The 12,449-nt window shown below is 36.4% G+C and overlaps 1 protein-coding gene across 1 annotated transcript; it reads left to right on the top strand.

The window, feature by feature from the left end:
* Positions 1-481: 481 nt before the first annotated feature.
* Positions 482-1,096, top strand: MS3_00010265 (uncharacterized protein; the record flags this gene model as incomplete). The annotated part of the gene is made up of 2 exons (XM_051218623.1): positions 482-771; positions 922-1,096. 2 exons carry the CDS (start codon positions 482-484, stop codon positions 1,094-1,096), a joined length of 465 nt encoding a protein of 154 aa, XP_051064087.1.
* Between the last annotated feature and the right edge of the window lie 11,353 nt (positions 1,097-12,449).

Consider the following 12,449-nt stretch of genomic DNA (forward strand, 5'->3'; position numbering starts at 1 on the left):
TCATTCTTCTAAGAATATTACTACTGTTAATTCCGAAATCTCTGATTACATGTTAAAGAAAATACACTAATACATTATCCATTCTATATCGAAACGTATTTGTGTAATCGCAATTTCATAAAACAGCTCTATTCTGACACTGCTATATTGTTTTAGACAATGTAGAATTTGGAGATGCATTCACTCATCACTCATTCAACAATTCACACAAACATCATCCGTGGACATCGCAAACAGTGTGCACGAAACCAGAATTTCAATTGACGTGATGCTGATCCTCAAACTACTTAATCAAGCTGCGTGATCAACAATGCAAACATAGTCACGTAACATGGGAATTAACGGTGTCACCTATCACAATGATCATTTCATTCTCTTCTGAATTGTTGACGCTGATAATTCCGCACAAATCATGACAATCACATATCCACTGTGGATTAAGCGATTTATTGAAATCTCACATCTACTGAAAACTATATAAATGCGTCAATCGACTAATTCATCTCAAGAACAAAACGAAAAAGCAATGTCAGCTAATTCGATGTTTCTCATTGCTTTATTGTCATACACATTGATAAATCAATTAGTCATAACCAAATCAGATTCATGCAAGTATTGTCTACGATTGTACGATGGAAAGTATAAGAGTGGTTCATATATTGAAGTGTACAAGAGCGTTGGCTCACTCTCACCACCATGGATACCTGGATCTGTTTGTGTACCTTTGATACATAATTCGACGGGACAGCCTCCATACTGGCGTATATATGAGTAGGTTTGAAGATCGATTCATTTTTATGATTATGGTTAATGTCTGCGTTTTGCCTGTTTCATGCACGTTCTAATTTGCTTGTAAGTTCACACTTAAGATGGATGTTGAAACGTTTCTGTCATTTTCCATTCCATATTTGTTCATCACAGAGACGTCAACTACTCTGGTGCGAACACTGCTGTTGGACATGGTGCCTGCATTGATGACTTCATGAAATCCGGATTGAGAAGGATTTCCTCCATTCAAAAGTGTGTTTATGGGGAAAATGGAATGGTTCAATGTATCAGTGAATCGAAACGTGGAAGGAAATATTGTCGATACTAATCGAGGAATTTCATGTGCTTATAATTGTTGTGTGCTGTTAACTAAATATATGCATATGAACTCATGAAATTGGTGATCTGAAATGTTCCATATATTGTGCAGTAGTTGAGGATCACTGACACAGTACGTCGACGCGTGTACTCGAGTAAATATGTGTGGGCTTTTGCTAGGTCTGTAGCTATCAGCTGTTTACTTCATGTTCGAACGAATAACTACATTCGGTGATCAAATACTAGTAAGCTAGGTATTGATGCATACTAGCTCCGCTAACTAGAGTGAGATGTCCAAGCTTAGATTGAGAATTATATTCTGCAGACAGCCAGAAACAAGCGAGATCAAGCGATTTCGAGCGTTCACAACAAACACTCTTCGAATCGTACATAAACAATTGCATATATATATATATATCGATATTGCCCTGGAAGATTTTAAACATTTAATCAATAAGGATATTTTAGTTAATTAACAATTACACTGTAAAAATATACGTATAGTATTGGTCCACAAATGGATCCCATAAATTACCACTCATTATTCTTATCGGGTCATAACAACGTTGTTTGGTCGACCATCATGCACATATTTCGTGACCTACTGAAGTGCATTGCACGACTACTTAACACGCTGAACTATGTTCGCCATTACCGTTAAGGCGTCAATTTCAGCCGACATAGCTCGTTTTACTTCTGCTTCGTTGAATACTGTCGCTAATACGGAATCCTCGTTTGTCGTTCGGTTTGAGCTGATCAATCTCGATGATGACTTGATGTTAAGTTTGTTTTACATTGTTCCTGCTCATTCCCTTTCTACACTTCTGTATATTGTTTTATACTACTCATTTACATTCAGTAAGCAGTCGTATTCCTAACAATTTTCAAACTTACATTGTAACGCGAGTTGTTCTGTAATATTCTGAATTGTTCAAATATACTTATAACGTTTATTGTACTTATCATTGTATTTATCATTATAATTACTGTATCTTAATCACTGTAACCGTTATCCACAGTTTTGTGCATTTGTTTAAACGCAACAGTTTCCATATTGCTTTGCCCTCGGTTCGAGTTTCGATTGCTCATAAACTGTTATCCAATTTAGACACAGCTATCGGCTGTCTTTGTACTATCGTATGTTATAATTATTCTTTATGTTACTCCCACAGGAAGCCTTAGTTATTTTCATTCTCAGAGGACGCGTTTAAACGCCTAGACACCTCACAAGTTGAGGTTTGTAACTAAATTTCGTGTATTATTTAATAAAGAACTACTATTGTAGACAAATCGTTGTTTGGGCACTTCGATTTTCCGCGTATCTCAATCGGGGTTACTAGGACGCTTCGATAGCATTAACACTTAGTCTGCTCCAATCTGGTCGTTGACGTATATTTGATAGTAAAACCATAACCAATAAGGATTGTAGACCTTCGCTACAAGTGATCTCTAGGGTGTACATTGAGATCCACCAAATGAGGAGGAAGTCCGCAAGGAACTCCAACTCTTGAAGCGTTACAAATCACCTGGCCCAGATGACTTACCTCCGGCTCTTTTTAAAGATGGTGGTGACTTTTTGACTAAGGAATTGACGACGTTGTTTACAAAGGTTTGGGAACTAGAGAGTGTACCAACGTCATGGAATGAGTCGATAGTTGTCCCTATCTTTAAAAAGGGTTCACGTCGTTCCTGTAACAACTATCGGGGGATAAGTTTACTTCCGATTGCGTCCAAGCTATTGGCTTCCGTCATTCTTCGTAGGTTGTTCAAAACCCGAGAAAGATTGACTCGCGAGGAGCAGGCTGGGTTTCGTTCAGGTCGAGGATGTATTGATCATATCTTCACCCTCCGCCAAATGTTAGAACACCGCCATACTTATCAAAGGCCAACAATCGTAGTGTTTCTTGACATCAGGGCTGTCTTCGATTCGTTGGATAGGACTGTTCTCTGGGATTGTCTATTGAAGAAGGGTGTGCCTGAGAAGTTTATTAACATCCTAAAAGCCCTATATAAAAACACCTCAGGCAGAGTGAGGGCATACAACCACCTCTCTCCATTGTTCCATTCGAGCAGTGGGGTTGGCAATCAGTGTCCGTAGGTATGGTATGTACTTTGCACCTTCGAAGTGCGAAGTACTTCTACAAGACTGGCAGGATTCTAATCCTGTACTCACCCTGGATGGTGAGCAGATAGACGTAGTTGAGAAGTTCGTGTATCTGGGTAGCTGCATAAGTGCTGGTGGGGGTGTGAGTGATGAGATCAATGCACGAATAGTGAAAGCCAGAGCGGCTTATGCCAATCTGGGCCACCTTTGGCGCCTTCGTGATGTTAGTCTGGCTGTAAAGGTCGGATCCACAACGCGTCGGTGAGAGCAGTTTTGCTCTATGCTTGTGAAACCTGGTCTCTCCGAGTTGAGGACGTTAGACGACTCTCTGTGTTCGATCATCGCTGTCTCCGAAGGATTGCTGACATCCAGTGGCAACACCATATTAGTAATGCAGAGGTTCGGCATCGTGTGTTCGGGCACAGAGATGATAATTCAATTGGTGTCACCATCTTGAAACACCGACTTCGGTGGCTTGGACATGTTCTCCGAATGTCGTCCCAGAGAATTCCACGTCGTGCATTATTTGCCGACTCTGCGACTGGTTGAAAGAAGCGGAGAGGTGGTCAGTGCATGACATGGTGTCGTGGTATGAAAGAAAGCTGCAAAGGACTGGCTTCTGTTGGTCCTTCACGACTCCCTGGTTGGGGTCTGAGAGATGGTGCTACACAGTGGCTAGAGACGTTATCAGATATGGCTCAGAATAGAAGCCAGTGGCGATCCTGCTGTAACCTTCTTTTACTTTCTTCATAAAAAGTGGTTGTGTCTCCTTTACCTGAAAGATTTCTTCTGATTGTACCTTTACGTTCCCTCGTTACTACCACACTACCTTACTCCAACCTCTTCGTCATTGTTCTCTTTTCTTTTGCGCTCCTTAGTTTTTTTCTACTTCTCTTCGAATTCTCATTGTTTTGTGTGGCGCATATATACTGGCGCTCTCTTGTACCAATATTCATGTGTTCAAATAAAATAAATAAAAACATTGAGATGTTATTCTTCTTGGAACCGAAAATTGATGGAAGTTGCTATCGGTCTGTTAAGAGAGTGAGACGTCGTGTATGATACTGGAATTCTGCGTCTGCTACTTTCTACAGAACACAGGCCGTCGATCAGCATTCTCCAACCCACTCCGTTCTTGGTCTTTCCTTCTAGTTCTATCCAATTGTTGTTCATTTTTCTCATGCCTGCCTCCATTTCTCGGAGTAATGTGTTGTTTGGGTCTAGCACTTTTCCTTTGGTTTTGCGGAATCCAGTCCATTTTATTTACATTTCACTGTTTGTGAAGATCAAATTTAATTATTTTCGGATTTCCAGTGTATACATATCATATATCATATTTATTTGAATTGACAGTGGTTAACAAATCTCGCTTGTACAGTAACCATTATCGTAATAACATCTAGTGAACGAATTTCCATTTGAAATGCTAGATAGTATTCACTCAATATTAGTCAGTAAGTGAATGAACGTCAATGGTCCAACACTAAATTTGAAGTAAAAATCAATCTTTAAAAGAGACGTTTACCAATAATTATGAGACTGTGAATTTTTAAAATAAATGTTGAGCTTAATTATCCACTGACCGAATATATCCAGTTGTTCGACATACAAGAAACATATATTCCAATAGACCCTCATAGTGATGATTCAACAAATCGTTGAAACAGAATTTGAAACATTTATTCTCTCTCGTCTCTAAGAAATCATTACGAATAATCACAATATTTATTGAAATGACCATTCTTAATCATCATAACTATGATGATGTATCAATTGTTACGTCGGTCATACATTAGTGGCATATGTCGAGTTACTTACTTTTCATTAATTTTCAAACGTTGTATTCATTTTTCATCCAGAGGTTTTCAAAGAATTTATATTGAGGAGATTTCCTACAGGTATTCAGTCTTCTTGTGGATATTACTTTGAAACAATTATCAATATAATTCATTTAATATTGAATACAAAGTCTTTAATTATAAAATAATAGTTGGGTTCCTAATCAGCAGTTTAGAGGTAATGCGAGAGCGCGAGATCGATGCTTGTTTCGATTGACGGTTAAGGTGTTTGGGATTGAATTTGCCTTACGGATATTCTACCGGAACAATAAACGCGATACTGGCGACCCAGAGTCTATGTGGAAGCTATAGTCAGAACAAGGCAACTTGACCTTAAACTTTATTTGTTTCTAAACGTGAAAACAATTCGACTGGTAGAATAATTAAACAAATTGTGGTCTTTAAGTGGAACGCACGAACATACCGACCAGTACTGCGTTTAAGCAACGATTTGATTGATCGCGTATGGTTATAAGTATCATGTAGTCATGGATCATCCCTAACATGGATTGCCGAATTCGGATCGTGTCTCCGTCCAATATTTACCAGCTTCCAATACTGGACTTTCCGTGTTCAACTCGATATTTATGATGTGAAAATTGAACGGTTGCCACCAAACTCAACTGAATTCTAGTTAAAAATTGTTTGGTCGTAGTTGTTTTCCTAATAACAACAATAATCACAACGACATTCACCATGAACAAGAACATTGTGTGAAACACAAAAAAGCTATGTATAATGAGTAATAGCAACAGTCATTCGATTTCACAGAAATGAGTGGAAGTCACAATGAAATAGAAGGATGGGAGTAATGTTGTTGTGTACCAATAAAATGTCTCTACACAAAATAGTGCATCCCCTTATTTTCAGTCATCCACATGAAAGTTGTCTCACTTGAAGATCCTAATCTCTTTACTCTCGTTGTTGTAGAAGTAAACAGCAATACTATGTGAAGACGTTACACTAACTTTTATTGTTAATATATTAAATACATAACCCAGTATGAATCGTTACCTATGAAGTCATCATGATTATTCAATGTTCATATTTTCTCACTGAACTAGTACATGGTATATATATATATATATTCCAAGTTGATTCATTGAAAGCTACTCTCTCAAAGTGCTTCTGATTTTAACTTGATAAACTTGCATTCATTGTGTTGGTCCAGTTATTTTCTGAATGCCAGTCCTTCCAGCTTTAGCTGGAATTCAGAGCGACTAAAGAGTATCAAGACTTCCTTTAACTTTATTGTTGACACTGGCAGTGGTGAGCCATATCTCAGTACTCTATTACTGTATGCGTCAACAATAAAGTCATGTCAAGAATACAGCGAGTTATAAAATCTGTTTGAGTATGGACACTGACTGCCGAAATAGTGGATAAGGATAAACGGTAGAAAAACTATTGTCTACTTCGTCGTTATTATTACTCTAATAATTGACTCAATCTTAAGATTGTAGAATTGTTATGATGTATCTGCCTAATGTAAAAGATATTACCAGGAATTCACATCATTGTCTACACGGACCCATCGTATCGTCACTATCAACAGTGTATAATAAAGTAAAAATTTAAGCTAAAAATTGGAAAAATATACCTTATATGAATAAAAGTTATTTCTGAATGACCGAGCCATGACATCTGTTGGGTTTGAATTAATTGAATTCATTCTTCAAGCCTCCACCACCGTTGTGTTTTCCGCCGCATTATGTGTTGAATATCTACTTTCACTGTTGTCTCGTGTTCAGCTTTGAGTGTTGTGTGGTTAAGGTCCAGTGCCACAATATGGTTAATAGAAACACCCAATTTTTATTAGAATCTGAAATGAGCCACAATTTTTTCAGCCTTAACATGTTTCCTGATCATACTCAAAATTTCAAACCATCACATGTGATCGTAGGAAGGTAAGAATTTGCATGTACATTGAAATGTTCAAGTGCAGGATTCATCGCAACGCCAATATGATAATAATTAGTATTCGAATAATTGTTCTAACTAGGAATTACTGAGAAAATGCAACTTCATTCAGACAGAACCAGCTGAACACAAATGGATGTATTGTATTTGGAATTCCGAATCAGTCGGCAATCAATTAAATAAAAGTTCCTACAGATATTTTGAATTACCAACTTCCAAATCCATAGCATGTATTCATATTTTGTAACTATGCAGTAACTCGATTACTATGAATATATATAAATATATTCGTTTAGTTGATGTGTAAATCCTTAGTTACTGTTATCCTATTCATCATCATTCCGAATTTGTTTTCAGGTCACTATTTACAGTCTCCTCGATAAACATTTATATTGTGTGATATGTAGACTGGATTTTAGATTGTTTATACGTTGAAAGACAAGTATTTATCTAGACTCCTGGAATTTTACTAAATCAACCAATTAACAAAGTCAATGGCATCACTGTTAAGTTTGTCTTACATTGTTCCTACTCGCTTCCTTTCCACTCATTTGTATATTGCTTTATACTACTTATTTACGTTCAGTAAGAAGTTGTATTGCCAACAATTTTTAAACGTATGTTATGGCGCAAGTTGTAATGTAATATTCGAACAGTGACGAATGGAAACAGAATGTAGTTTGTATGAAAATGCAAGAACAATAAAGTCTGAGTAATTCTGAGACAAATGATAGACATTGTTCACAGACGAAGCATATTAGATTCAGAAAATTGTTTGACATTTCTTAGTTCCAGTTGCTTTTGTCACATATTTGTAAATGTCACCAGGCTGAATTCAGGAACTTCTTATGGAAATTTTATAACTCATCATATTCCTAACTGAAGTTCCATAAGTAGTCTTAACTTTAAAATTATTTTTCTGACCAGATTTATTTATTATTTTTTATTGTCATGTACCTTACCAACCTGCATATTAATCTGGCCTATACATTCATTGCACTATATATCTTATCAATGTCATTTGAATTCAATAATTAGTTGAACCGCCTGTAATATTTTTCACAAAACTCATCACAGTCGTTATTGCCATAGGTATTTGAGTTTATGAACTGGTCTATCACATTAGTTACCTATAAAGATCAACATAGTTTAGATAATAAAGTCACCGAATTTATGTACCATCATACTACGCTACTATAATATCTGAACTATCAGGTAGTAGTTGGCCAAACAAACATTTTCTATCAAAACTCCGAGGTCTACTATTAAAATTAGCACTATGTGAATGAATATTTTTGAATTGCTTCTAATAATATAATCAGGCAGTTCGAATTCGTTAACGCTACAAACTTCTACTATTTTAGAAGCACCTAAAACAACAATACCTATTTCCAACTGGCTAATCCTTAATCAAGACCATGACTAGTTAAACATAATGGTTTCAGAATATCGTCATAAATCATTGTCATGACTTGACAATCACGTAATATGACTGATAAAATTGATGAAACTATTGACAAAATCGGTCAACAAATCTACTCGCAATTATCACTGAATGATTTTGTAGTTTCGTTATCTTCATCCAATACAGATGATTACAGCATGTTTCTCAAACGGTTGCTCATCCAATTCATCTGTTCAGCATTCACATAATTATCTATTTCCACCAATTAAAACTTGTTTCAATAAGCAATCATATGTGTAATTAGTATTACTAAATTCTATCACCGTTAAGTGGTAATGAGGTCGAGAAAATCACCCCGTAACTAAATAAATAAGATCAAACATAACAAACCAACTGGAACACTGGTTGGAATTCTTCACCACGGTTATAATTTTGTTCCATTTGTTAGCCTACTAATGCACATGTAATTGGAAATCAACTCATATGGACAGTATACTGACATAAACGTTAACCGCCTTTGTAATTTTCACCGAAAATAATAATATCAATGTCAAAATTTCTACAATACTGGTTGTTCGGATTAAACGATATCAGTAATGTAATACCACGTATTCTTATTGCTAGTCTATGTTCATTCGTATTTAGGTAGAGGAATTTTCCACATTGTTCATGATATGTGAGTGTCCGTTTTGAAAATAACTGAAGCAGACTTCTAAGTAGGTTGGGAAATCATTGAACGTTCAAACATGATCTGCAAGAAACATCTAATCAATCAGAATTACTCAAATAAATTTTCATTTCACATACAGCTGCTAAGTCGGTGTAATCAGTGTGAGAGCACACAAATAACAGATTATTCGTGTCTTATCTATTCAATCAGAATTACTCAAAAAAGTTTTATTTGTTTTAAGTTAGATTTGTTTAATGAAGTCGATCATAATGATCGAAACAACTTCTTGATGTTCACTCAAATAGGTAAACGACTTTACAGTATACAGTATACAGTGAGAGGAACATGACAAGAGCTCTCCGTGTTAATAAATGCAAAACAATGAAAGAGCAAACAGATATTCCAATGTTGTTGTATCTTGATTTGCTTGGTACAAACCATAACGCCAAAATCCAACTAATGAATCTCGAAGTTAATTGTATAAAATATGCTAATTTATGCATGATCGGTTCATTCAAATTCGATGCATTTCACTCGATCAGACGAATTCAATTTCACCTAGCAATTTCAACCGCTACAATACTACTTGGACTACTTAACCATCGACAAGAAGTGAAACTTCCGAAACACCGAAACTGATTTACTTCAGTTATTTGAAAGTATGAATGAGCAGAAATTAATATGTGTACATAATACATGAATGAAAGAAAGTATTAAATAACACAATTAAATCATTTTCAAAATGTAAGCAGAACATGTTACACTGACAGTTTCGAAACCATCCATCAACTCGAACACAAAACAGTGACCTGAGCTTCATCGCACTAATTTCAACACTAAATAGTGAGCTCAAAATAACTCAGATCTTATCTGAAATGGAACATATATCGAAAGCACTATAAGACGCCTATAATTTAAAATATAATAGACACTAGTGTTCACGATTAATGTTGACGACTAATTCTTAATAAAACGAATATGGTTACGTGACAGGAAGATTAACTGCGTCACATATCACAATGATCATTACATTCTCTTCTGAACTGTTGACGCTGATAATTCCGCACAAATCATGACAATCACATACTCTACGCTTTTATTGCGACAGTAACTCACTGTAACTGGAGTTCAGGTTATGAACGAAACGCTGGTAGCGTTTCGTTGTCTAAGACCTCGGATGTGCAATTGATCAGTGGTGTGTTTGATAGACATAAACTGATCTGGCAAACTAAAATACTGGGATAGTCACCATTGATTGAAAATATAATATTCATGTACAATATTTGTGAAAATACTTGAAAAGCTAACTTGAATGAATAAACTATGATTCACCTTATAGAAGATTTGTTGTTAAACCAATGAGCGTACATCTTTTCTCACAAACTGAATCGGTCTTCATTCGGCGTTCACACACATTATGCATTACCGAAATTGAATGAAAACGACAGTCAATTGATCGACTGTGGTAGGTTGGTCATCATAGCAGTCAGTTCTGCAATAGCACTGAAATAGATTAGAAAAACATAGACCTTCGCTGACTACCACAAATCACGTTTCTGTTGTCAGATGTCAGTATTTGTTGACGGTGGGCACTTGGTTCGGAACACATCTGAAGTATTATTCTGAGAATAATAGTGTGTGAGCGAGATTCGAGAGATAAATGATGATGCGGTGTGTATGAACGTGATTATTGCAAACGTATACAACCTCCAGTTTAGTTCGCATTTTCGACCGTGGAAGGTTGACATGGATGAGTACAATTGCATATCGTGTTTGAATGAGTTGGTTATTTTACGAAATATATAGGCTTTCATTTTACGCCTAATTCGCTTCTCATAATTTGTAATTCCGAAGGAAACGTAATGACATTTATGGTGTGGTAGGACACTGTCATCACTATGGATTCCCAGAACCGTATTTTTACCCTTTCATGAAAATCTCAATGAACGTGTCGCGTTTCGGCGTATATTTTAGTAGGTTCACAGAATAATTCATTTGTGTGACAGCATTTATTTGTGTTTTACACATTTCATAAACATGAAACCACCAATTCGTACAACATGCTCAAAATAAATCAACAATTCACAACTGACATTTAAGACTTCCAGGATGGAATATATATTATTTTGGACTGAAAACGAGCCCTTCGCGACAGTATTTAACGAAGCTGAAGTAAGACGAGCTATGTCGGCTGCAACTGACGCCCTAACTGTAACGGTGAACACAGTTCAGCGTGCTAAGTACTCGAGTATCGCAATTCTGTAGGTCACGAACTATGTGCATAATGGTCAACCGAACAACGCCTAGACAAATTTATTACAGTTCATCCGTAGACGTGACGCGCCGATGTCCGCCAACTAATGCACACTGTTTGGAAACTCTCAGAACACTAATTTCATGAGTTCATATGCATATATTTAGTTAACAGCACACAACAATTATAAGCACATGAAATTCCTCGATTAGTATCGACAATATTTCCTTCGACGTTTCGATTCACTGATACATTAAACCATTCCATTTTCCCCATAAACACACTTTTGAATGGAGGAAATCCTTCTCAATCCGGATTTCATGAAGTCATCAATGCAGGCACCATGTCCAACAGCAGTGTTCGCACCAGAGTAGTTGACGTCTCTGTGATGAACAAATATGGAATGGAAAATGACAGAAACGTTTCAACATCCATCTTAAGTGTGAACTTACAAGCAAATTAGAACGTGCATGAAACAGGCAAAACGCAGACATTAACCATAATCATAAAAATGAATCGATCTTCAAACCTACTCATATATACGCCAGTATGGAGGCTGTCCCGTCGAATTATGTATCAAAGGTACACAAACAGATCCAGGTATCCATGGTGGTGAGAGTGAGCCAACGCTCTTGTACACTTCAATATATGAACCACTCTTATACTTTCCATCGTACAATCGTAGACAATACTTGCATGAATCTGATTTGGTTATGACTAATTGATTTATCAATGTGTATGACAATAAAGCAATGAGAAACATCGAATTAGCTGACATTGCTTTTTCGTTTTGTTCTTGAGATGAATTAGTCGATTGACACATTTATATAGATTTCAGTGGATGTGAGATTTCAATAAATCGCTTAATCCACAGTGGATATGTGATTGTCATGATTTGTGCGGAATTATCAGCGTCAACAATTCAGAAGAGAATGAAATGATCATTGTGATATGTGGCGCAGTTAATCTTCATGTCACGTAACCATATTCGTATTGTTAAGAATTAGTCGTACCCCCTACTGACATATAGCTATTCCTATGTCAAGATTGCAAATGATCGTGAACACAGTTTTCATTAAATATTTAATTATAGGCGTCCGACTAAGCATTAAAAATATGTTTTTTATTTCACGTTGACACACACCGCATCATCATTTATCTCTCGAATCTCG

Source organism: Schistosoma haematobium (genome assembly GCF_000699445.3).
Source record: "Schistosoma haematobium chromosome Unknown HiC_scaffold_195, whole genome shotgun sequence".
In the NCBI taxonomy this organism is placed as follows: Eukaryota; Metazoa; Platyhelminthes; class Trematoda; order Strigeidida; family Schistosomatidae; genus Schistosoma; species Schistosoma haematobium.